The sequence below is a fragment of the Pantherophis guttatus genome, chromosome 1 (genome assembly GCF_059756535.1).
Source record: "Pantherophis guttatus breed Tessera chromosome 1, ASM5975653v1, whole genome shotgun sequence".
NCBI classification, from domain to species: domain Eukaryota; kingdom Metazoa; phylum Chordata; class Lepidosauria; order Squamata; family Colubridae; genus Pantherophis; species Pantherophis guttatus.
In genome coordinates this window covers 70,626,622-70,651,839 of record NC_142063.1, presented here as the reverse complement: position 1 = coordinate 70,651,839, position 25,218 = coordinate 70,626,622, and the positions used below count along the sequence as shown (strand labels likewise).

General features: G+C 35.6%; 1 protein-coding gene across 2 annotated transcripts; it reads left to right on the top strand.

The window, feature by feature from the left end:
* On the top strand, positions 1-20,818 carry DNAL1 (dynein axonemal light chain 1). Of its 2 annotated transcripts, none has more exons than XM_087882346.1 (9): positions 1-87; positions 1,399-1,494; positions 4,181-4,219; positions 6,119-6,228; positions 7,713-7,768; positions 9,291-9,346; positions 10,667-10,793; positions 14,334-14,480; positions 15,243-20,818. In XM_087882346.1, the coding sequence occupies exons 2-9, from the start codon at positions 1,492-1,494 to the stop codon at positions 15,287-15,289; spliced, it is 585 nt and encodes a 194-aa protein (XP_087738472.1). In that variant the 5' UTR covers positions 1-87; positions 1,399-1,491; the 3' UTR covers positions 15,290-20,818. The 2 variants fall into 2 exon arrangements, with proteins under 2 accessions (XP_087738472.1, XP_087738467.1); XM_087882341.1 differs by having other exon boundaries at positions 83-208.
* The last annotated feature ends 4,400 nt before the right edge of the window (positions 20,819-25,218 follow it).

The following is a 25,218-nucleotide window of genomic DNA, read 5'->3' as shown; positions in this document are numbered from 1 at the left end:
CCCAGTTTTCAGGTGAGCATGCGCGCGGGTTTCGCTTGCCATAGCAACCAGGGGCTGGAGATGGTAGCAACTGGAATCCTAACAATGGTGAGTTCCTTCGAGGGCTACCGAGGGGGGGAAAGAAGAGAGGCCCGGGGGAAGATGAGGCGGAGGGAGGGGTTTCTCCTTTGGGAAGGGGAGTTGAGGGTCCCGCGTTGGCTGGCTGGCGGTAAGTACCGGTAGTAGTGGCAACAGTTTTTAGATAGTGTCGATGGCTGATGGAGAGAAGGGAAAAACAGCAACGGGAATGTTCTGGCAAGAGAGGGGGGGAGCTTTGAAGGGAGGAAGGAGTGAATGAGTGTCAGTCAGTCAGTTGCTGAAGCAACAGGTTTCGGACATTGCTGGAAAGAGGAGATTCCCTTGGGGGAAATGAGAGACCAAAGAGGCCTATGAGAAACCGGCTTGTGGAGTGGGAGGTACTGGAGAGTGTGAGTGCTTTTAAACGTTTTAGAGGGAAGAAGCCCCAGCAGGGATACAGCCCCACACAAGGGTACCATAGAGGAGCAAATGACCGCCATCAGTTATGTGAGTTGAAGTCTCAAACATCTCGCTTCCTCCTTGCATATCGTCCCCCTTTACATCTACAGGTATAATTATTTCCTCTGATACTTCCTCAGATCAAAAAAAGACAAAACAAAACACCTTGTGAGAACTGAAAACTGTAAACAAACAGAGGAGAACTGAAGCTTTTTTTAAAAAAGTGAAATTAGTTTTTTTAAAAAAACAAAAAACCAGGCCAGGTACCTCAAGAGTTGTGCAATTGTTCCATCAGCAACAACTAATTCCCCTTAGAACCCACTGCTGATGGAAAGTGGGAGAAGATTTGCTGATTTCTATCTCCCAGTTCAGCCTCCTGCGCCACTTCCTCCGCTATTCAAGTGGTCTGCTGACACTCTAGGAATTCTAGAACAAAAATCCAAATTTATTTATTTATTTGTTCAACTTGTATGCCGCCTTTCTCCGAAGACTCATAAGACTGCTTTTATGGAATCCCAGCTAGTATGTTTACGATAAGTGTAAAAGGACAGTGTTAGGCAGAAGGCACGTTTGGTTTACCCGCAGACATCTGCAGCAAGGATTTCAACCTATCATTTGATAAGCAAAATTTCCTCATAATAATGCAGCTATAAAGAAGGGATTTTGAGCATTAGGAATAAATTGTTATGTGGAAGGGCTTTTCATTTTATTTCTGTTTGAAAAAAATTCTGGGCTCAAGAATTCTTTAATTGGAAATGTTCATCTTATCCACAAAGTAGTAGGTAATTAATTTTTGAATAAAGCGACAAGATTTTTTTAACTTTTGCCTTTACTGTGGAGGTGATAGTTGAAACCTGATATAATCTTAATTTATTCCCATAGGCGGGGTGCTCATTTGAAGAGTGATCTGCATAATTAATGCAAATTAATCATAATCAAAGAGTTGTCTGAATATCGGAAGTCACCTTCAATAGAATGGTAAATAAATAATTTAAAATTATGACAGAGAATTTGCATTAAAGAGTTTGCCTGAAATTTTCCAAACCATACTTCTTAATATGTATCTACATGATAAATTTAAATATTGTTTCTCTGGCTTATGATTTAGTGTGTATTCAATATTTCATACATAGATTGACCAGTTATTCTTTCTTTTCACATATACATGACTATTTCTTTTTCTTCTTAAGAGGGATTAACATAGGTTTTTATTGCAAGAGTATAATACTTAAAGCTACATGTAAAACTACTAGACTGAGCTAGAGAAGCCTTTTCATCTTGCGCTTTAAAAAACCTCAGTAAGCTCTTTTAAAGCACAGATTATCTGTTATAAATGAGTGACACTACATAAAATGAAGTTGTTTCATTAGCTGTTAAGAATTGGCAGTCTAGCCTGAGTAGAGAAAAAGCAACTTAACATGATGTAAAGTTGCTAAAATATTTTGTATTACAAATCATATCTTCTGACCTCAATTTCTTTTACTTTTTGCATAGCTACTTATAAACTCTTGACAAAGGAAGTATATTGTGCTACCATAGCTTCTATGCAGAATTATGCAATGTTTTTTTTCCTTTCACAGAAGTTTTCATTAGAGAGAATAGAAAAGTAGCAACATTTAAATGTAAAGAGTGAAAGCTTGCATCTCATGTACATAATGTTATCCTTTCAATGAATAAAAGCATCAAGAATAAATCATCAAGAATAAAGACTGACTATAGCTGTCATATCAATAATTCATAGGTAGTTTTATTCATGCTTTACTGAAAAGGTGTCATTTTCTTTAATATCTGTGAACCATGTAGTTTTATCCTATATTACTTGATTGTCTTTATAGTGTTTTTATTAAATTGAATCACAATTTTCCATATAAAATTATAGCACTGTCAGATGAGCCCTATAAAATAAACAGTGTGTCAATTAATTTTGGATGATTTAAATGTAAGAAACAGCAGTGTTACAGTTTGATTTTGTATAGATTATCTTGAACATGAAGTTGGACTTACCTTTTCAGTAGGATTGTTACATGCTAAAATATATTTCTTGTCAAAAATAAGATTGGAGATGAAAAATCCTGAAGGAAGAATTTTAGATAAAGACTCATTAAGTGTCGAAAGAAACCAAATTGCTAAACTGTCGCTCTAATAGGTCCTCTGATACCACCCAATGAAAAATCAGAAAACACATTGAATCATATAATTCATATCTTTCATTATTTCTACAGAACTCTCAGGGAGTGAGAAACTCAGGGAGTTTGAGCTTATAATACAGAAAGACAGATATGGCTGAACAGATGCAGCAATATTATGGAATGTACCTATACTGGGCACCATAGTTAAAAGGTTGCAGAGACCTGGAATATTAACAGAAGGGCAACAGAGATTATCGTAGAATGAGAAACTAAATCCCATGAAGAGAGATTAAAGGAACTGGGTTCTTTAAACCTTGAAAAAGAAGAGTGAGAAGGATAATAAAATTTCAAATATCTCAATTACCAAAGTACCCAATTACCAAAGCAGTAATCAGCTTCCTCTCCTTGATTATGTTCAAACAAAAATTAGGCAGGCTTCTGTTGTAGATGTATATTCGTTTAGATTCCTGAGCTGAGGTATCATACTTAACAGGCTCTTTGTATGTTATGATTATTTTTTTATGTCATGGATGTTCTACTGGCACCGATTAGCTTATAGTTTACTCCAGCTGCTTTTTCTTGTATCACATGGACCTCCAGCAGTGGCCTTTTTGATTGTAGCCCATGGTGCTGTCTATTATAGCAAAAGTTCACAGGCAGTTTTTGCTGCCAAGAGACAGAGGGGGTGGGGGATTGTTTAAGGAGCAACAGCTGAGTTTGTTTGTTAAGTGAATAACATTAGCCTTTGACAGATTTTATTGTAATAGGTGCATTCATACAAATAATAAAAATAAGTGATGTGAGGCTGAGTGAAATTGTTAATAACAGTAGAATCAGTAAGTACCGTATATCACTATAAATAAAACCCATAGCAACTATTTGTTCAGTTCTTCCCAGTCTCTAAACACTTTTCCTCAGGCCCTGCTCTTTTCTGTATGTGCTGCTTTTGAATTGTTTGAAAAGAGCAACAACAGCTCAAAAGGCCCCATATTCATTAGATAGCATGAGGCTGGAGAGTAAAATAGAAAATCATCTACCAGTTCTGAGCCTTATAGCTCACATAAGATAAAATGAACAGGTTTTTCTTCTTCTTTTAAAAAAATTCCATTGATTTCAGACTTGTATAGATGAAGCTCATAGGATTTTTAATCTGGGACCAGAATAAAATCGTAAATACTCATTAAACTGATCCCCTCCTTGCTCAAGAGTTAATTTAATTAATATCAGTGTGGTTTACTGGTGAAGGCATTGGACCGGGACTGAAGAGACCAAGATTCAGGTCCACCCTCTGTCACAGAGCTCATTGGCTGACTTTGAGCCAGTCACCCTCAGCCCTACTTAGTTCAATCATAGGGTTGTTATGTGGGGAAAAAATGGAGTAGGGAGTGTTTTATATGACTTCATGAGCTCCTGAAGGAAAAGCAGGATATAAATCTTAACAGGCAAAGAAACAAATGTTAAAGCCAGACAATTATCTAAGAGGGTTATATAAATCCAATATATTTTATTTATATGTTGTTGGGCTTTTTTGTTAGGCAAAAGCAACAACTATCAAGGAAGCTCTAGCCAAATGGGTAAGTAAGAAATACATTGTGTGTTCTTAATTATATGGATTTTCTTTAACAAGAAAAGTGATTTTCATTGTGCTTTTTATTTTTAGTTGATGCGAAACAGTTGTTTGCAAGGAACCCAGAAAAGCTATGTGATCAAACTTTTTAGCTTATTTAGTATTTAAACTGCAAATGTACTTCTGTGAAATTTAATTAATATTTATATAACACTATGAGCTGAAAAATGCCTCTTATAGACATTCCATAATCATTATATGAGAAATAAATATTAAAAATCATGTCAAGAACTCAAAGAAATCAAGATTTGTTAATTCATAACAAAGGGAACACATATAGTGGATAAACACACGTTTGGGAAGGCTTTATTAAGAAACTGGGAAGAGGAGCAGTAAGTAAAATGGTTTGATTATTGGGCTGCATATCTCATAATAAGGCACAGAGAACCTTAGTGAAATTGAAGTTGTATAGAGCAATAAGGAAAAGGAGAAATATTGGGAATCTAAGTAAATGTGATTTAGTTAATTGCTCAAAAATGAAATGCTCAGAATGGGAATATGTAGAATAAGGATTTGTATTTTGTATCCAGCTAAGAATAAAACAGCCCCCGCCCCTAATCTATTGGAATATTCCATGTTGGTGGCATATGAGCAGATGAAAACTTGAAACAATTTGATTGTGGTATATTGTGTTCAGGACAAAATTCCAATGTTTCAATGTCCTGGTCAGGTAAGGTGCTACAGCATTCCAAAGCTTAAAAGACAATTGATGACTTCTTCCATATTTATCTGTGGTTTACAATGGTGTGGACAATAATAGCATGACTCTTCAAGCTCAGGTTTGAAGACTGCCCTGCTAGCCTGCTCTTGTACCCAGTATGCTCACGGGATCCAATACTCCACTTGTTCCTTTCTATCACCTTCACAACCACCTTCTTCCTTTTTATCCTCAACCCCTAGGTGAAAGTGGATTAAGTGGATAAAATTTCAGTCCAGTATTACTTCAGTTTGTGTGAGGGAAGAGCTTTATTCCTATTTTGAGCTTTGCATTCAGCTTCACTCTTTTAATAGGTAATAGCACACAATTCCACAGGAAGAGCTGTCATGCCATTAATAACCAATTTCCTTACTGCTGTCATCCTCCCTGTCCTTTGAGTAGTGAAGCCTTATTTGGCCCTCCTCCTGATTATCATCCTCCTTCCAAAAGCTCTTGTCCTTTTCCCGTAGTTGTTTAGGAGAGTCATTTTTTTATAGAGGAGATATAATGGATGGAAATCGAGGTAAGTAGAGGGGAGTTTTTAAAGGTTTAAAAAAGAAAAAAGTCTTTATAAAGTTTGTGATTGCATCTAAGAAGCAACATAGCAGTGGCATCACTATCTCTGTGCAGGTAATTTCTGATTGGAAGAATTAATTCCATCAAACACATATAGAATTTTTTGTGTGTGACAGGGAAAGAAAAGTGTCTTTCAAAACATGAAAGGGGGATGAGGAGAGTCCTTTCTCCTTATGTTGCTTTGAAAAGATGTCAAAACTCAAAAGGAGCATACTTGATGGGGTTGTGTAAAGGCTGCCTCAGAGGTAGACATGCTCTCTAGCTTCAGAAGTAGCAGCCTTAGAAGTAGCAGTGCTAGTATTGAAATCAGTCTAGTTGCAAGTCTTAATCCTTCTCCCTTAAATCTTTAACTAACAGCAGTTTAATGCTGGCCTGAGCTACTCCATAGTTACCATTCCATACCAAAATTCAGTCCAGCCTAGGGGGAAAAAACCCCTAAGAATCAGACTCAGTGCTTAGATTGAGAAGCATGATAGCATATCTAAAAGGAGTTCATTTCTTTTTCTCTGAGATTAGAATGAATATTCTCTAAATTTTGAGGAAGTTGTTGTTTGTCATTCTTTTTTACTTCAGGAAGAAAAAACTAGTCAGAAGCCATCGGAGGCCAAAGAAGTGAAACTCTATGCCCAGGTTCCCCCTATAGAAAAGATGGATGCTTCTCTTTCCACTCTTGTTAACTGCGAGTAGGTCCTGAATACTAAAATAAATGTATCCTGGGTTGTTCGTGCTTTCAACAGTACAGTTTGTCCTTATTTAGTGATAATTGAGACTGGCAACTCCATCATTAAGCAACTCTATCAGTCACTATGTGGGAAATTACATGACTGGGACCAGTAGTGGGTTCCTCCCAGTTCCGCCCAGTTCCGCCGAGCTGGTAGCGGTGACGATATGATGTCACCGAACCGGTTCTGCTCCCCCCGTTCTCCCCGCATTATTCTTACCTTTTATTTGGCCCCACCCTCAATCTATTGCTGCCTCCTGAGTCCCAGCTGATCAGCTAGAAGGAAAAAAACTGTGTAAACTCTTGCTGCAGGGCTTCAAAGGGCCGCCCTACAGCTGATCAGTGTTAAAAGGCAGTGTGGTGGTAGACCGGTGCCTCCAAAAACAAATGAGTAGACCGGTTCCTGCAAAAACAAATGGGTAGACCGGTACAGCTCTGCAAGCAGTTAAAAGCCTGGTAGACCAGTACTTTTGCTAAATCCTAAAGAATTGTCACATGACCATCAAGCCACGCCTATACCCACAGAACCGGTAGTAACAAATTTTAGAACCCACCCCTGACTGGGACTGTGCTTTCCTTTTCCTGCTCACTGGGCAATGTTCCATGTTCAGCTTGAAACTGCAAGACTAAACAGTGTTACACCTTCAGTTTTGCTTGCCTCTTAACTATTCCTTTGCCCTTTGGAATGTTAGCTCCAACTGGAATAATTAACAAAAAGGGAATTAATGTTTGTATTTACATTGATTGGAGAGGAAGGGATTACAAGAGAGTAAGCAAGCACACAATGGGAAATACATTGAAAGCAGTGTTATTATTTTATTTTTTAAATTGATTTGCCACCTACCTCATCATGGGGTTACTCGAGGCAGCAAATAAATTTAATGCACTGATGTTGGCAACTGCAAATGTAGGATAGAGAACATCTAGAGAATTCCTCATTGTGGCCCTTCTTACTCTCTGGGAATCCTTTCCTCTCCAATTTCTTCATTCTTCAAGAGGAGAGGAACTGGTCTGGCACAGGAGAGATTGCTGTGAGAAATAGTTGATTCCCCCCCCCCGCCCCGGAGAGGTTTCCATAGGTATATTTTGCCACAGGATCACCCTGTCACCCCATCCGATTTCTCAGTTTCAACATTAAACTTTTTTTTTAACATTATACTCTCTTGAACAACTTTATAATGTTCACAAGGCTTAATTGATATGCCACATCATGATTTGAATTAATCATATTAAAAACTGAACTGTGTTTTCAGTTTTGAAATGTAGAAGTTTTGAGCTATTTGCCCTTTAGTCTACATTGAGCAATTAGCTTTCAGAATCAGTGCCACAGTGCCTCTTCAGTTCCTGTCTCCCCCCCCCAATAATAATTGTCACAAAGTGTTTACAAATCTTCAATCGTTACAGAATTACAATTAATATAAAATCCTCTTTTTTCTTTGTTTCAAGAAAACTGTCTTTATCTACAAATTGCATTGAAAAAATTGCGAACTTAAATGGGCTAAGTAAGTAATAATGAACAGATTGCATCCTTTCTCAAACTTATGTAAACCACTATTCTAGAAATGTAGCTTCTATATGTCACACTTGCTTATGCCACTTTATCAGTTTTGTTCCTCTTTCTATTTATAGAAAATAATTATTATTGTATGTATTTCATACTGCAAAGATAGGAATGTATCCTTTTTAGTACACTATATAAGCAGTTTATAGCTCTCTTAAATATTCAGCTGAATAGAAAGTTGGGATATAAATTGGATAAATAAATTTTAAAAAGTACTGTTCCCATAATCCTCAATGAACAGATTTTTCTCCTCCTGTGGATTGATTCAGGCTGATAGTGATAACTATTCTTATTAATCTGTCGTACTGTGCAGCAAAATACAGAATTAATTTTAAAATCAAGCTTTATTTGAAAACAATATAAGCAGTAGAATATTATGTTGATTGGGTTTATTTGAGTACTGATTAGAGTATAGCTTTTTGCATTGATAACCTTTTGCATCATTTGAAATAGTAGGCTTGAAACATTGTTGAAAAAAAGTTTGAGTATTTTTCAAGATATTCAATATAATTTTTTTTCCACTTAAAATGAATTGATTGTTTTTTAAAAATATTCCCCTCAATTGTTTTAACCTCTTGGGAAGCTTGTCATCTTTAAAGCTTCTAGCTATGTCATGAATCCACAAATGCACAATTCAGTGTGCTAATGAGGAAGTTGATTATTTTGGCTCATTACATGAGTTGAATTTATGGTTCTCTGAATAATAATCTGTTCAAAGCATGAGAAAGATTCAGGAAGTGTTTCGGAAAACTCAACTACCTGTTAATTCCTCTGTTATTTGCAAAAAGGAACAGCCAGCTCTCTGGCTCACAATGAAGCCATTAACAAGAAAGTGAAAAAGACTCTCTCTTAATGAAATATAAGATAATTGGGCTCTGTAATTTAAGTACTATAATACAGTTGCTGAAATTTCTGTAACCTTTCCCCTTAATCCTTTTAGTAAATATTGTTAAAGTAGCCTGAAAACCTTGGTTTTCATTGAATCAGTTACCAAAAGCCTAATAGTATGGTTAAAGCAACCACAAGACGTTTCTAAATAGCATCTGTTCAGTGCTGAATATCTATTTCTATTCTGTTTTTTAATTCAAATCCTTTTTCCTTTTACAGTTAGATATAGTGGGTAAGGCACCAGGCTAGAAACTGAGAGATTGCAAGTTCTAGTCCCACCATAGATAAAGGCATCTGGGTGACTTTGGGCCAGTTTTTTTCTCTCAGCCCTAGGAAGGAGGCAATGGCAAGCCACTTCTGAAAATCTTGCCAAAAAAACTGCAGAGATAGTAGTCAAAGGTAATCAATCCACACATTCTTTGACCAACTGGACTGATATGCGTTATTCTTAGGTATCATGTGCTGGGCTTTTATTTATTTTTTAAATGTATATACTGTCCAATTCTCAAAACTTCTGGATGGTTATAGTATTTCTTAACTAATAATGTAGAAAAATAAGCGTGTTTCTGTTACAGAAAACTTGCGGATATTGTCACTGGGAAGGAACAACATAAAAAATCTGAATGGGCTGGTATGTTATCTTGATGAGATACTTGTTTCTCATAATAATAGTAAGAACATCAGTGCATGTAGTGGATATTAGTTTGTTGGGACAAATATTGAATAAAATCAACAATACTGTGTAAGTTAAAAAAATATTGAAGAACCATAGATTCTCAAAGAATTATAAGATCTCTACCTCATGTCAAGAGGATATATGAGGTTTTTTACAGCTGATCACGGTCATTGATAACACCTCACTAAGTAGCCAGATTCACTTAATGGAACTTCACGAGAAGGGTTTCAAAATATACCTTAAGGTCCAGTTACAACTGGCAGCTAAGGCAGATAACAAACAGTTTACATAATCATTTGATCAGCTTGTTCCATTTAACATTGCTGCCATATGGGAAATTTCATACGTGTTTTTTTTTTTATTTGATTTATATGCCACCCTTCTCTGGGGACTCAGGGCGGCTTACAATGTGTTAAGCAATAGCCTTCATACTTTTTTGTATATTTATACAAAGTCAGCTTATTGCCCCCACAAACTGGGTCCTCAATTTACCTACCTTAGAAAGGATGGAAGGCTGAGTCAACCTTGAGCCTGGTGAGATTCGAATTTACAGTAATTGCAGACAGCTGGTGTTAATCACAATGCTATCAGTCTGCTGAGCCACCAGGCCCTTCTTATGTAAACCATGTTGTTCATTGCATTGTAATAATTCATCCACGTATTGCTAGAAAGCAGCAGCAGCAATCTATCAAGACAAGGTCACAGTATATCTGCTAAATTGTTAAATGGTGCATGATAAATATGTATGTCTGCACCAAAATAATGAAATCAAGAGCACTTATACTAGGAACTGATTTTTAGGGAAGTACAACTTCTCTGAAGCACCATTATGTATCTGGATTGTTTATTGTTCTTGCCCAGTCTATCGTTCTGCTGAATTCTAGTTTAGAATACCTTCTGTCTCATAAAAATTAGGTTATTTCTTGAAACAAATTAGTATCTTAGTAGATCATAACTCTCAAATATGCCAGTTTAGAACAGGCTAAAATCCCAGTGAAGCTGCCTGACATGACTCTTGCCTGATTGGTGAAATCCAAAAGGCTTTGAAATCTGTGGATCCCTCTTATTATCCCCATCCCAATTTGGGAATATAAAGAATGAGGATTTGATTTTTCTTTCAACTCTACTTTGTCATTTTTGTATTTTAGATTTACCTTAATCTATGCTCTGGTACTATGGAAGCAAAGATTGTACTTTTTGGGGGGAGGGCTTTTTTTAACTTAAAAGCTTCTGATGGTAATAGAACATTTTTCCCAGAACATTATTGTCTTTCAGGAAGCAGTTGGGGATACGTTAGAGGAGTTGTGGATCTCATACAACTTGATTGAGAAGTTGAAAGGTCTCCATGTGATGAAGAAGCTGAGAATTCTCTACATGTCCAATAATCTGGTGAAAGATTGGGGTAAGGCAATGTCATTGTGTCTACTTTGAAACATATTCATCATTTTACTAGGGTTATACTCAATAATTTATGTTCTGATGCAAGGATTTTTATCTTAAAATAAGTTCACAAGTACCCTTCTGCACCACAACCATATTTTTATTTTGAAAGGTCATAATCCACATATAATATGTAATAAAATTAAGTGCAAACCAAAGGAGGAGGATATATAGAAATTATTTTCTGTCATTTGCTCAGTATTCATGTATATTTATATTTCATATATACTTTGCTATTGTTGAATTCATACAAATTTGAATTTGTATGCTATTGTATGAATAGGTAGCTATTTGCTTGTGCTTATGTATTCCATGCTTAGAAAGTATAGTATACCTATTTATAAATATAGATAAATATATAAATATACCTAAAACAAGATGGATTGATGACATCAGCAAATATTGTGGGCTCAATTGGCAAAAGAAAGCTCAGGATCATATAGTTTGGAAACATGCGGAAGAGGCCTTCATCCTGCAGTGGACAGACAATGGCTAAAATGATGATGATGACCTATTTATAAACTGGCATTGCGTGTTTTCTAATTCCGATTAATAACGTAGCAGTTCTGATTTTACTTTTTTTAATGTCACTATATAAAATAACAGAAAATTGTATACATACAACTGAGTTAACTACCCTGTTTCCCCTAAAATAAGACATTCCCTGATAATAAGCCCAATAGGACTTTTGAGCACATGCGCTAAAATACCTCCCCCCCCCCACGGAAAATAAGCCCTCCCCGAAAATATTTAAACTCATGCACGGCCATCCCCGCCATTTCCTCTGGTTAAGGTTAGGGAGACAAAGCTGGAAATCAAGTAAAACGGCAAGAGGAGCACCATCTTGTTCCACACGCCCCAAAATAATAAGATATCCCCGAAAATAAGGCCAAGTACTTATTTCCCGGTTCAAAAAAATATAAGACGGCCTTATTTTCGGGGAAACACGGTATATGATATAACATTAAAATGAAGGAAAATAATGAGATTTATAAACTGAAATATTTTTTAAAAAATGATCAAATTGCTTGGAAATGCTTTACCTTGTTCCTTTATTAAAATAAGACTAATTTGATAGTTTGAGAGCAAGCTTGACATAATGGTTAAGGCACCAGACTTTGAACTAGGAGACTGTGAGTTCTACTTCCACCTTAGGCATGAATCTAGCGAGGTGACTTTGGGCTGGTCACACAATCTCAGCCCTAAGAAGAAGGCAAGAGCAAACCAGTTTGAAAACCTTGCCAAGAAAACTCTAGGGCAGAGGTCTTCAAACTTGGCAGCTTTAAGAATTGTGGACTTCAACTCCCAGAATTCTCTAGCCAGCTATGCTGGCTGGAGTATTCTGGGAATTGAAGTCCACATTAGTCTTAAAGCTGCCAAGTTTGAAGACCTCTGCTCTAGGGATTGGTCCAGACAGTTGCCAGGAATTAACACTGACTCAAAGGTACACCAAGGAAGGTTGGAGGGGGGGAGAGATTTGATCAACAATGTGTACCAAGTTCATATTTATCTTTTCAGTATTGTATAATAATTTTTGTCATTGTCCCACTTATGAAAATTCCATGATTTTTAATATCTTAATTAATTCAAAATACTGGGCATAAAGCCAAGAAGAATTTGTCACATAAAGGTTGGGTTAAAATTGCTAACTGCTTGGATGTTATCCAGAAATGTGGAAATAATAGGACAAACCTAGCTGAACAACGTCTTTGAATGTTCTAGTTTCTGAATTGCATCTCTAACAAGGAAGCCATTGCAACCAACCTGCTTTAGGCATTCTCTGCAGTACACAGTACAGGCTGACTCTTTTTTTGTTTGTTTGTTTATTCTTAGATAGAGACTAATTTTTTGATTTTCAAAAACAGCAATTCATTATTTCATATTGTTTCAATATAATTTTCATCAAATTTCTTCAACTTTTTACAAAAGTATGTTGTTAGTTTAGAAGCCTCAATGAATTCCTCCAAAATCTCTTAACAAATGCAAAACTTAAGATGCAGCAATAGTATCAATCCCCGGCAGTCCAAGTACAATTTGAAATTCTTTGAGGTCAGTCAAATGGTTTCAAGTTTTACAGAAGTTTTAAAAACTTATTCATTAGTCCCAACTAATATTTAGAGAAACCAGTCTATCCAGAAAATGGATTCATCCACTATTTTTATAGTTTGTTTTGTTTGTGCCTTTGAATCAGTCTTGACACCTGGCAACTGCCTGGATTAGACCCTGCAATTTTCTTGGCAAGCATTTTTAGAAGTGGTTTGCCCTTCCCTTCTTCCTAGGTCTGAACCAGAGCAACAGGCCTAAGGATCACCAAGCTGGTTTTGTGTTCTAAGGCAGGAACTCAGTCTCCCAGCTTCTCCCTTGGTGTTTTTGGCTACTACACTAAACTGGCTCATTGTGTGTTGCAGTTATCTTATAACGTTAACTTGACTATTGATTATTGTACACTACCCAGAGTAATTTCTCATGAGACGGACTGCTATATAAATTTGATTAATAAATTACTTAATAAATAAACTTCAGAATAAAAAGATTAAATTGTATCAGCAGCACAATGTGTTCCATACACATCTATCTATTAACATTAAGTGCAGCTGTGGATTTTCATTTGTTGTTAAGTGAAAGTTGTGTGTTCTATAATCTTCAAAGCCAGCTCCACGTATGCCATTTCACCTGATAATTATTAGAAAAGAAATATCTATACCACATTATCTACATTAGCAGGACTGCACCACCTGGAACACCATATTCTAGATAGTGAGATATATTTGTGTTATAAATGCAGCTGATCTAGCAACCTCTGATCATTTACCTTGGGACTGCAATTCTGATGAGGTGCACAAACATTTTCATGAGCAGATAGTAACTTTTAGGATTGCAGAGTGCTTTGAATTTCAAGAGTACTGCTAGCATTCCCATGCTTGCTCTGAAATATTTTTGGGTGTGTGTTTTAGAGTGACCGTACACATGCAAGTGGTATCTGTCAACAGCACCAAACCCCAAAGGTGATTTTTCCAGCTGTAGAGAGTAGCCAGGTAAACTTGAGGAAAGACACAACAAGTTAACAGGTGATATGTGAGGAGCCACACACAGATCTTTACTGAAGTAGAACATTGTTTATTAGCACTTTATCTACCTCATTGATCAATACATATCTTAATTTTATAAAAAAAAAAAATTCTGTATTTGGTTGAATGGCACAACTGTTTGAGAACCAGAACTAGAAACCTGGAAAGTTCATATCAGAGGTAGTTAAATATTGCACAGTAAGTGAATTAATCTCTTAACATCTCCCTGTCCTTCTGACATGGGCATTTAGTAGAAGCCATGTTAAGCCACACATCATGATATTATCATGCAGATAAAATAAACTCTGTAATTTCAATGATGATGTACTGACTCTCTCTCCCTGCAGGCTCCCATGTCTTTTGGTTTTGAAGTTGGGAATTTTTTCTCCTTCATAATAATTTTTTCTCCTGATTATGTCTCTTTATGGATGCAGCAGAGTTTGTGAGGTTGGCAGAGTTGCCGCTACTGGAGGATCTGGTGTTTGTAGGTAATCCACTGGAAGAGAAATACTCTGCTGATTCACAGAGTGCCTGGGTTGAGGAGGCAACCAAGCGAGTGCCCAAACTGAAGAAACTCGATGGTGAGAACTGAGGAGGAATAGCATAGCATTAATAATTGAGTCAAAAGTTCATATGAAAAGTTAAACTTGGGAAAGACCAGTTCAATTGTGAGCATTCATTTTGAGTATTTTGAAAAGTCAAATTATGGTAAACATTTTTACTGGCCCTTTTGGTCTCAACCAAATTATTCAGCAAAGACCTATAGTAGAGATAAACGAAAATCTGTAGATTTTATTCCTACCAAATATTTGTTTTCAAAATAAAAATACTGTGATTTAATAGATTGTTTCTATTAAAAACATTACAAAAAGCTGCTGTAGCCACATATCATCACTGTTAGAAGAGAGAGGAGATAAATTAAGCATGTTGGAAATAAAGACTACCTCCCAATAGACACTGATGTTAAAAAACTGGTTTTATCTTAGGCTTTGGAATAATTCCCCCCCTGTATCCTTAAGTCTTGATCTGAACATATGTGATGATATAAATAATATCATGGGAAAATTGGTGGATCCATTAGTAAATTCACTTAATTGGGTTGGGCAATCATTTGTTTTACTATTTTTATGCTAATTTTTAATTTAGTTTTTCAGTAATAATTTTAAGAAAAACCAAATCTAGCTAAGAATTCCTTTAAATTCTTGTTAACAATCTTTACAAAATGATATATGGTTATGAGTCTTCACACACAGCACAGGGTTGAGGAACTGGAAATGATAGGGAAAGAAAATGGAAGAAAATGCAATAATGATTGTTGTGATTTATGTATTTATTTATTTTAGGTATCCCGGTTATAAAACAGGAAGAAACGGAAGAAGCAGAAAACTAGCACCTTTTCTTTCACATTAAATTATTGATGTATCTCCAGCACTATATAGGATGTCATGCTTTTGTATAAATATGTCTTTAAAGAAAAATTTAGGCAACATTTTAACTGATTCATCTCCATGTTCTTCTCACCCAAAGAATTCTTACTTTTTTATTATGAATTTTTACTTTTTATTTAATACCTGGAGGGTTTTTTTGCAAGTGTATGATTTTTTAAAAAAGAAGGTTTCTATAAAGCACATGTTAAATAGTTTTCTCTAATCATTTGAGAAATGGCAGAGGGGTTCTATATACAATAGTATGGCTTTCTTTTAAAGAAAGAATTCAAATAATGGTATGCTTTAACATTTATCAAATGTCTCTTGTTTTTTCTCCTGAGTTAATATCCAGTATTAGATGAAAGAGTGAAGGCAGTTTCTTTGTTCTAAGTGAAGTATTTCTCTCCTCCTTTGGTTTAATATGCTGGCTGAATTTTCCTTTATATTCTTTGTTTTAAGCAACATGAAACTCTTAAGCAAAGGTTTTGTGCTGATTATATGTTGCAGAAAGGCTGAAGTCCTTTATTATTTTGGAATCGGAGTAATCTGAGAAGAGAAAGCAGCTGTCAAAAGAAGTTGAAACATAGCATAGTGTTCAAAACTAAGACTCCATTTTAGTAATTGATAAATGACAACTGAAGAAACAGTTGTCCTGACAGGAAAGAAAGAAGAGAAAAGCAATAGTGCTGTAGGATATATAGTACACGTGTTCCAATGCAGATTATTTTTTTGATAAAGAAGACCATAAGTCTTCTCACTTTGTCAAAGCCTACTCCCTCCCTAGAATTTTTCCCTGATATGACTGGACATTTTAGTCATTCCTAAAGATGGAAAGGAGAGAAATAAAGTAAGGTGTTACTATTTTGTTGAAGGTAAAATTTAATTTTATAAGGCTTGCAGCAGTTTTTCTCTGCTCTGATTTTTTTCTACTTAAAAGTATTGGCTCTGACAATCCATTTCTCAGCTAACAGATGACAGGCATTCAAAAAGGGGATGGAACTGCAACACTCTGCATAGTTATATGGCAATAAACACTATGGAATACAGCGGGGCTCCCTTCTTTTTTACACAAATGCTGAGCCTTTGCCCAGGAATATTTATTCTTTAGCCTTTGGATTTATCCTAATCATTTAAATGTGGCAGTTGGTTAATATGATTACCCCTGAGATTCCACTCTGTCTTAAATCAATGTATTTATGAGGCATTAAGACAGTTATTACTCTGAAAGAATTTTACGGTTCAGATTTTTTTGAAGAGGAGAGTTCCTTACTATTTTAGGTTTGGTTACTTCAAAGAGCAATCCCCCAAGATATTTCACAAAGCTTCACTCGAGGTTCAATGGAATTGTTCTTGCACATCCACAGATTGGATTTTTTTTTTAAAAAAAAGAACTTTCAGATAATTTGATTTTTACTTTCATCCTATTTATATTTAATCTTATTTGTTTCTGTGAATCAATCCATGTAAATGCATCATTTTTAACAAAGATGTTTATATGTTAGGTTTAGTGCTTGGCATTGTTTTTCTAATATGTTCTCATTAGTATCTTTCTTGTTGTCTTCACATTAGGCCAGGTGTAGGTAATCTTTTGTTGGCCAGGAGCCCAGCTGAATGCTGGGGAAGAGGTTGTAAAATGAATGGAATACTTCACATAAGTGAGCAGAATTATGTTCAGGGTTACAGAGAAGAGTACTAGATTTGAAAGGCAGCTATGAACTGAATAAACAGATGTTTTAGGGCTTATCCTACTGTACAGGTGTCATCTTTTCTTATTTCAACAAATGGGAAATGATGCTATCAGTTTTCATCAATCATGACAAGCTTTAAGACACTTTAGGGCTATAAAAAAAGGCCAGATTTCACTATGATGTCCTTAGAGGTTGCTCAGCTCTGCTTTACGAAATAAGTCTGCTTGGTTGCAGTAGAAGTTACTTCTGAGTAAACATGCATAGGATTGCACTGCTTGCAACTGGGGAAGTTTATGAACAGATAAAATTATTATTGTTCTTGATGTAGAACTTTTTTTTTTGTTGACAGTTTAAAGTAAGGTACTCTATAAGGCATTGTGTTCCCAGAGCAGTGATTGTCATTTATGTACATCATCTTTGAGTCTTAGCAATAGATTTTTCTCTTGGTACCTGTGAGGCAGGAGAAACTGGTGAACTAATTAAGAGTTGTCATTTCTGGGGTACAAAAATTGGAGCTGCAAATATTGGGACATTTGCTGGATGACAACAAACATTCATAGTATTGTGTATCTCTTTCCTGCCATCTACTGGTCATCCAGAGTTTTGCAGCCTGGATAACCTTTAACTGGGCAAAAACAGTGCCATAAACAAAACTCAAAAGTACTTCAAATGGGCTAACATGAAATTCATCCAAAATCTGGGACACATAACTCTTGTGGAATGGATATTTGACAAGTTTTTAAAAAAGTTTTATGACACAAACATTATCCTAAAGCACCTTATGGCATAATACAAAGTATCATAAAAAATTTCTGGTCCTGATGTTTGACTATGCTATACAGTTCAGCATGGCTGTTTTCAAGGCAGAAACATCTCTGAATGTATCCCAGCTTTTCCAGTGAAGGCAGTGCATTAGAAGCTCTGTCATTGTTGAAGACATTGAGAAATCTGGCAAAGAAATTTCTCTGAAAGGATGACCACCACAGGCCAAGGGGTTGCCTGTGGATTGGTTATTATAGTATGGGTTTAAGAGGCTGGTTCTCTGCAAGGATTTGCTCTTGAAGCATTTAGTGCTTGGAATTAAGATAAAGTCAGGGTTCTTGCTAATGAAGGGTCAAATGTCCAGTCACCTCCAGGGGATCTGGTAGGCAGGCAGCTCTAAATGCCAAATTGGTTCTTTTAACCCCATTCTTGGCATCCCTCAAATGGTCAATGCGTTTGAAGGGGAAAGTCATCAAAATGTTTTGACTAGCAATTTTTGTGGAATTTGGTTTGAATTCAGCTTAGCATTCTCTTTGATGCTGATGGTATAGCTAGTATATTAACCATGCAAGTAATGTCATAATCTTAATAATAGAAATCTCAATACTTTAAATAATATTTTTTCTCTTGAAAACAGTTTTTCAGAGAGAGTTCTGTCGTTTCACCTACTTCTTGTCATTTGGGATCCCTCGTGTACTGTCAGTTGTGTGTAATTGTATCTGGGAAGTAAGATGAAACACATTTCCTGGCAAGGAAATATCTAAAATGAACAAGGCCAGTAACTAGGAGTTAATCTATAATTGTTCAGAAGCCAGCCATGAAAAACAAAATTGTTATAGTTTTTTATAAACATTTTATAATACTTTTTTGAAGTGTGATGAGATACTTAAGTTTAGAAGTAGGTAATAGTAATATGACAGCACATCTTTCTTTAGCAAATAGTATCTTAGTAAAGAATTAGTGCCTTTCTTAAAGAAACTTATTGATAAGCTGTTATTGGCACTGGTATTTCTTTTAGGTTAGATGGAAATCCTTTACTATAACCAGCATTATTATTATTTTTGTTGCTTGGCTTCCAATTATACTTCTTGTGCCCTTTGTGTCAGCTGGATTGCTGACATAATCCTAATATCATTTACTATAACATTTAGAGAAAATTCAAAATAGAAATTTAAATGGAGGAAAATGAGGTGTTTGACAATTTAACTGTTCTGTCTCTTGCAGAATGATCATGGATGATCAACAGGCATAATTTTTTAAAAGAACAATTAATAGGCTTTTTCATATTAAATAAAGAATTAAGATATATTTATAAGTTTATTTTTGGTATGCTTATAGAAAAATGTGATTGTGACAAGCTTTAGTGATTTGCTCAATTTCCTGTTTCATTCAGCCAGTACTAATTGAAATGCTTGCTTGCATAGAAGTTGGCTCAATTTTATACTTTTTAAGAACGTTGAATTGTACTGGTGTCTCCAGACCCATAAACAAACTCATAGGTTTGCTGCAGTAGGGAAAAGGAAAAGCAAAGGGAATATTTTTGCATTTTAGATTTTAAAAATTGTAAGGCTGGCAAGAGCTTGATGAAATAGATGTATATTCCATTTATACATATTCAATGTACAACAGATTATACAGTGCTGCACTGGACTGCACTATAAGATGTAATTCATAAATAAAAAAGTAGTGATACTTGTGGAAAAACCTTTTTAACAATACCTAAATTTCCAAGGAACAGTATAATTGGAAGGCATTCACCATGATAATGTGTACAATTATAATAAAAGTTTTATTTAATGATAATATAGCTTCTTTCAGAAGGAAAGTGAGACTTAAGAGTTGGAATTTGAAATGGAATGATTTCTCTTTAAAGATATGAATTACAATGAAATCTACTACCAATTTCAGTGCCATTTCTTCCACAACCTAGAAGATGCAGACTACACAAAGGAGCTCCTAGGAACCTATGTAAAAATAGGGTTAGTAATAGAGAACTTCTGACTGCAGTCTTTGCCACACATCTTTCCATTTTAGTCTTCTTGAAGGCTACACCAAATCTTGTAGTAAAAGATGCTTCTATAGCACGTTATCTTTTATTTTGCTAAATGACAGATAGATGGCTCAGCATGACCTGGAGTGTCTTTTCCAAATTACATATAGAAGAGTTTCTTTTTTAATAACAAAGCAACATTCTCTGTTGCGAAAAGCAATTGGCGGGATAATGAAATTTTATCTACCAAGTAATGTTAGAAGATGAAATGGACAGGAGGCGAGGATTGGGTTGATATGGCATTACAGTAAAATTGTTTCAAATAATGTATTTCTGACCTTGTTGAAATAGATTAGTGTTTGTAGTGCAAAACAGAAATCCAATTGCTAAAATAAGGAGTGTTTCTTTTTTTAAAAAAATTGCACTTTAAAATTATGCACTGGATACTGATGGGAAGTAATGCAAATGGTTGTGTTATGATATGTGGGTTATGCAGAGAAAGCTTCTTGGCAGAGCAACAAATAAAAAGGGCTTCCTTGTGTTGCTCTGAGCTGTTATGGTTTGCCACCTCCCTGGAAATTATTTAGCCTAATATATGGATTATGGGTGAAATAAATATCCATTTAAAAACATGACAGCAGTGTTGAATCCCGCTGTCCACACTGGAAATAGGGTGGCTTATGTTAACCTTATTTAATGGCATTTTAATAAATTTAATGCATACTAATAAATTGAGAGGTGTCAACTTGCATTTCAGTCTCTCTGGCTGCAGACAGACACTGCATTATTTATGCAAAGATGTCGAAAGACATTTAAAGCAGGCAGCTCTCATTTATGGATCTCTAGTTTTGGTAGAAATTTAGGCTTCTAAAACAAACTCCAAGTTGGAGAGCAATTTTCAAGCAATTACTGTAGCATGATAACTTCTTAAAGTAGAGTATAATTTTGTAGCACCATCATATTGTCTGACACTATTATGAAGTTATTTAGATCTGTTTTAAGTCATTTTGTGAAACTTGCTCATAGTAGTAATAAATGTTTTATACAAAGGACATTGCTGTGGTATGTGAATTATTCAATTACAGCCCAATTACAAGCCAAGGTGGCAATATAAGTTTTCGTCTAGGCAGGGCTGTCAAACTTCCTGCCTGTGGGCCAGATGCGTCATGGGCTGGCCACGCCCATGCCCGGTTTAGCGAAGGGGGGGAAGTCCCAATACGTCACGTAACGCCGTGACTTTGACACCCCTGGTATAGGGGGACCCTTAAAGCATTGTTAGAGCCATACACGACTTAAGCAAGAAGAAAAAAGATTTACTGTATATACTAAGCTAATCTATGAACAAACCTTTGCTTTCCTTAAAGGTAATGGTTTTAGTCGGGTTCAATTACGAAAGCCACCTTAATGTGACACAATGAAACTATAATTCTGAGTTAGATCTAAAGAATGATAAAGCAGATTTCTGTGCAGGATTCTACTACAGCATCCACAGCTGGTGGCTATCCAGCCTCTTTAAATACATCCAGTGAAGGAATATCTACCGTCTAGATCAGTGTTTCTCAACCTTATGATGTGTGAACTCCAATTCCCAGAATTCCCTAGCCAGCGAGAATTCCAGTGTAGTTCACATATCTTAAAGCTGCCAACACTGGTTTAGGCTGTCTGTTAAAATACTGAGCATGTTTCAACTGTTGGGAATTATCCTGATGTCCACTTGAAATGTGCTTTTTCACAATTTAAATCCACTGCCTTATTTTCCCTGAACTACACTGAGTAGGCCTGTTTTTTCAGTGACAGTGCTTCAAACTCCTGTTCAAGGAGGCAGGAATCACATACTTATTCAAATAACTACAGGCAGGAATGTGGGGGAGGGGCATTTGAATGATGTCAAATGTGTCGTCAAATTACATAAATTGCAGCAGTCACAAGTGGCAATTATCTATGCAAAATTTTCCTGATATTATGAATCCTGATGTCACCAAGGGCATTTACAGCTGCCTCTGCAAAAATAAATAAATCCTGCATTGGCTAGCCCTAACCCAAAGGTGCTAGACTTTTCACTGTGTCCAACTTTTTAATTCAGTGGGCAATCCGATGCAGGAATATTTCCATTCTTTGCCAGTTCACGATAGAATGGCTCCACAAACTCATATACAAAGATCAGCCAGCAGAAAAACAGCACACAACCTTTGCAGCACACACATCTTATTTAATTACACCAGGCAGAAATGCACCATGGTAGTCAAAGAAAGAAAAAGAACACCCTCTTATTTCAAAACATTAAATTAAAAAAAGAACTTATTACAAAAGCTGCTTTTAAACCTTATTTAATTAAAAAAAGGTTTAAAAAGATATAATGGAACCTCCAGAAGTAAATAAGTTACAAGTACATTAAATCACATCAAGACTTTTAGTGTATTAATAGTTTGTAAAAAAAACACAAAAATAAATTGTCTGATCTATCACATTTATACACAAGAGGTATATAATACTTTCGTATGTACAATATTTTAATATGTAACAGTCTTTTTAAAAGGTGCAGCAAATACACAAAAGGCAATTTCTGCTCATTTGTTAAAATAAAAGCTCTATATTAAAAGCATTTATACAATAATTACAAGAAAACAAGACAGTTTCTGTACTGTACATCAAGAAAACTTCAGCATTAAATACAGACTAAAAAACTTATACTAAATTTGAACATCAGGAGAATAACATGAAACGTAAATATGCAACTAGATTTTCTTTCAACAAAGCATATTGAAAGCATTGTTATTTTACATACATACATACATACATATATACAGTCTCGCACAAATTTATATGAATACAAGCAGGTGGGAGATTTTTATAGCTTCAGCTGTTGATATAAAATCTCACATTCCAAAAAGGAAAGGAGAGAGACAAAAAAGAAATGTAAGCAGCTGGAGATTAGGGCCACAACCTGTCTCAAACTTCACTCATTTCTATACAATTTGGGCAGGAAATTCTGCAGTTCCCTGAAATGAACACCAAACTTGGCTCTGGAAGAATTCAGCACTGTAACATACATGGGATTAAAATTATAATTGATCGGGGGAGGGGAAGGAGGAGAAGCATCTGTGCAGCTTCCATTTCTTTTGAAAAAATTTGAGCCAGTGAGTCACAGCAGAAGGCCATATATATGAGAAGAGAGTAGAGGCACACTGGGAAATATTAGGATGCAAACATTTATAAATTGGGCGAGGGAGGAAACAGCAACATTTTCCAGACATGAGTAGTACATTATTCCACACTATTATTCTGGCAAGCATAAAGCAACAAAAAAATGGGAAAACGGGTCAGAATATATGAGTAAAGCAAGCAAAATGTTAAATTGCAGTTCTCCAACTACATCAGAGATTTAGTGATTATGCAAAGGGAGGGACAGCCTAATTAAAACTAGTTTTAAAGATGACTGATGACTAAAGGAACTTTAATTGGCATCTTCAACTATCTTACGCTCATGTCCACTCAGAAGTCTCAATGAGAACAAAAGAACCTCACCCCTAGCTAATCTTTGTTGATCTCCAAATCTAAGCAAGGTTGGATCATAGTTAATACTGGATTGGAATGTTGAACTAGCATTCCAGAAGATGGGAATGGAAAATCACTTTGGTATTTCTGCCAAGAAAACTGCATGGATTAGATCACTAGAAGTGCACTGAATTTAAGCCCACAGCTTCTAAATGAAATTATCCAGCCGTGTATTAGTAACAATTGCTCATTTGCAAATGTAGCAATCATAGAAAATAAATGCACATATTAAGGGCTTCCAACTCCCTTTTTTCAGCATTACCAATCAAGCTGTCAGAACCTTTAATATAGTTGTGCCTGATGTAAAGTAATTGCAATGTATTGGGAAACTACAGCATCTACCGTATCAAAGTGTTTCAAAATGAAGTATTCTTCTATTAATGTTGATTACACCTGCAATATAAAGTTATTTCATAATAGGTCTATCAGCTGCAGCTGAGTAGTAGAGTATTCAGTGTCTTAAATGCCATACATTTTACATTATGAGCAGGAAATAAAAAAAATTCAAGCCATGTTTATTCATGTACATTTATCGTAAGAATCTAACATAGGTTTGCATATAGCTGCTGATCTCACACATCGCATTAAAACTATGATATGATTGTTTACCTACTAGTAGCAACCTAGGAACTGTGATGCGTAAATAATCATGCATGGTTTATGTGTGATTTCCTGACATGCCCCTGGTTTATTTGTGTATTCTTTTAAGCATTTCATGAAGTTATAGGGCAAGAAAACAATAAAATGAAGAAGAAATAAATCAAGAATTAGATGAATAAGCCATAACTTTGCTCATTTACAAGGCTAATTTTAACTTCTCGTGTTTAAACAATTGTATTTAAAATAAACATTCATTTTATTGATTAAATGTATATGCCACTCAACTCCCTAACCAAAGCAACTGTGAATTTAATGCAATGTGCGAATCCATCTACTGTCTTTAGTAAGAAAAAGATCTCTGCATAATAGGGAAGCTTATTAATATGAAAGTATCTGAGGAAGAATGGACAGGTAACATTGTGCAAAATGAAAATCTGTGGATTTATAATGGTTCTCTCACCTAAAGTTATCTTGGTATAAGAAAACTAATGAGTTTTATGTACTGGCTAATAATCAGAAACGGGATATTCCAGATTAGTTAAGAGTGTACTTTAAGTAGAAAGAAAGTAGAAAATACATTTGGGCTACAAAAGTAATCAGGAAGAAGAAGAAGAGCTCCAATATCTGGACTGATTATTATGAGATCAATTAAAATTGTAGAGCTAGTATATTGCACCCAGCAATTAACTTGCCACTGGTGACTCTCTACCCACTGTTGAAACAAGCTGGTTCTATAACGAGACTTCAATTCAGACACACCTTTAGTGTAAGCATGCACCTCGAAATCACAGGTGTTTAACGTACATATATACAAATCTTCAGCATAGTGCCATGACCACTGAAATAAATCTCAGGTCAGGACATGACCTTCCTGCTCATCAGCCGTAGGCTGATTCTAGAACATATTCTATCTAGTCACCATTCCTGCTTCTGCCCAGCTTCAGAAAAGGGGAGCAAGGCAGCATTTCCTGGCTTTTATCACTTAACTCCCCACTTCACTGATGCATTATTACTGATTAGATATAAATACAATTTTAAGGAATCCTATTTATAAGTCTTTTAATAGCTACAAAATGCCACACGATGAATTGCAAAGTGCATCTGTGCTGGATTGTAGCGATTATATTTGGGAAGAACATGTTCCACCCAGGAACAAAATACTTTTGTAATCCCTTTTTTCTTGCTAAAAAATACCATTTGGATACTTTGTTCATTCCAAAATATATATATATTCTCTCTTAACATATGACATTGATTACATTTAATGCTGACTTTCAAGGCAGCAACGCTCTTCTCT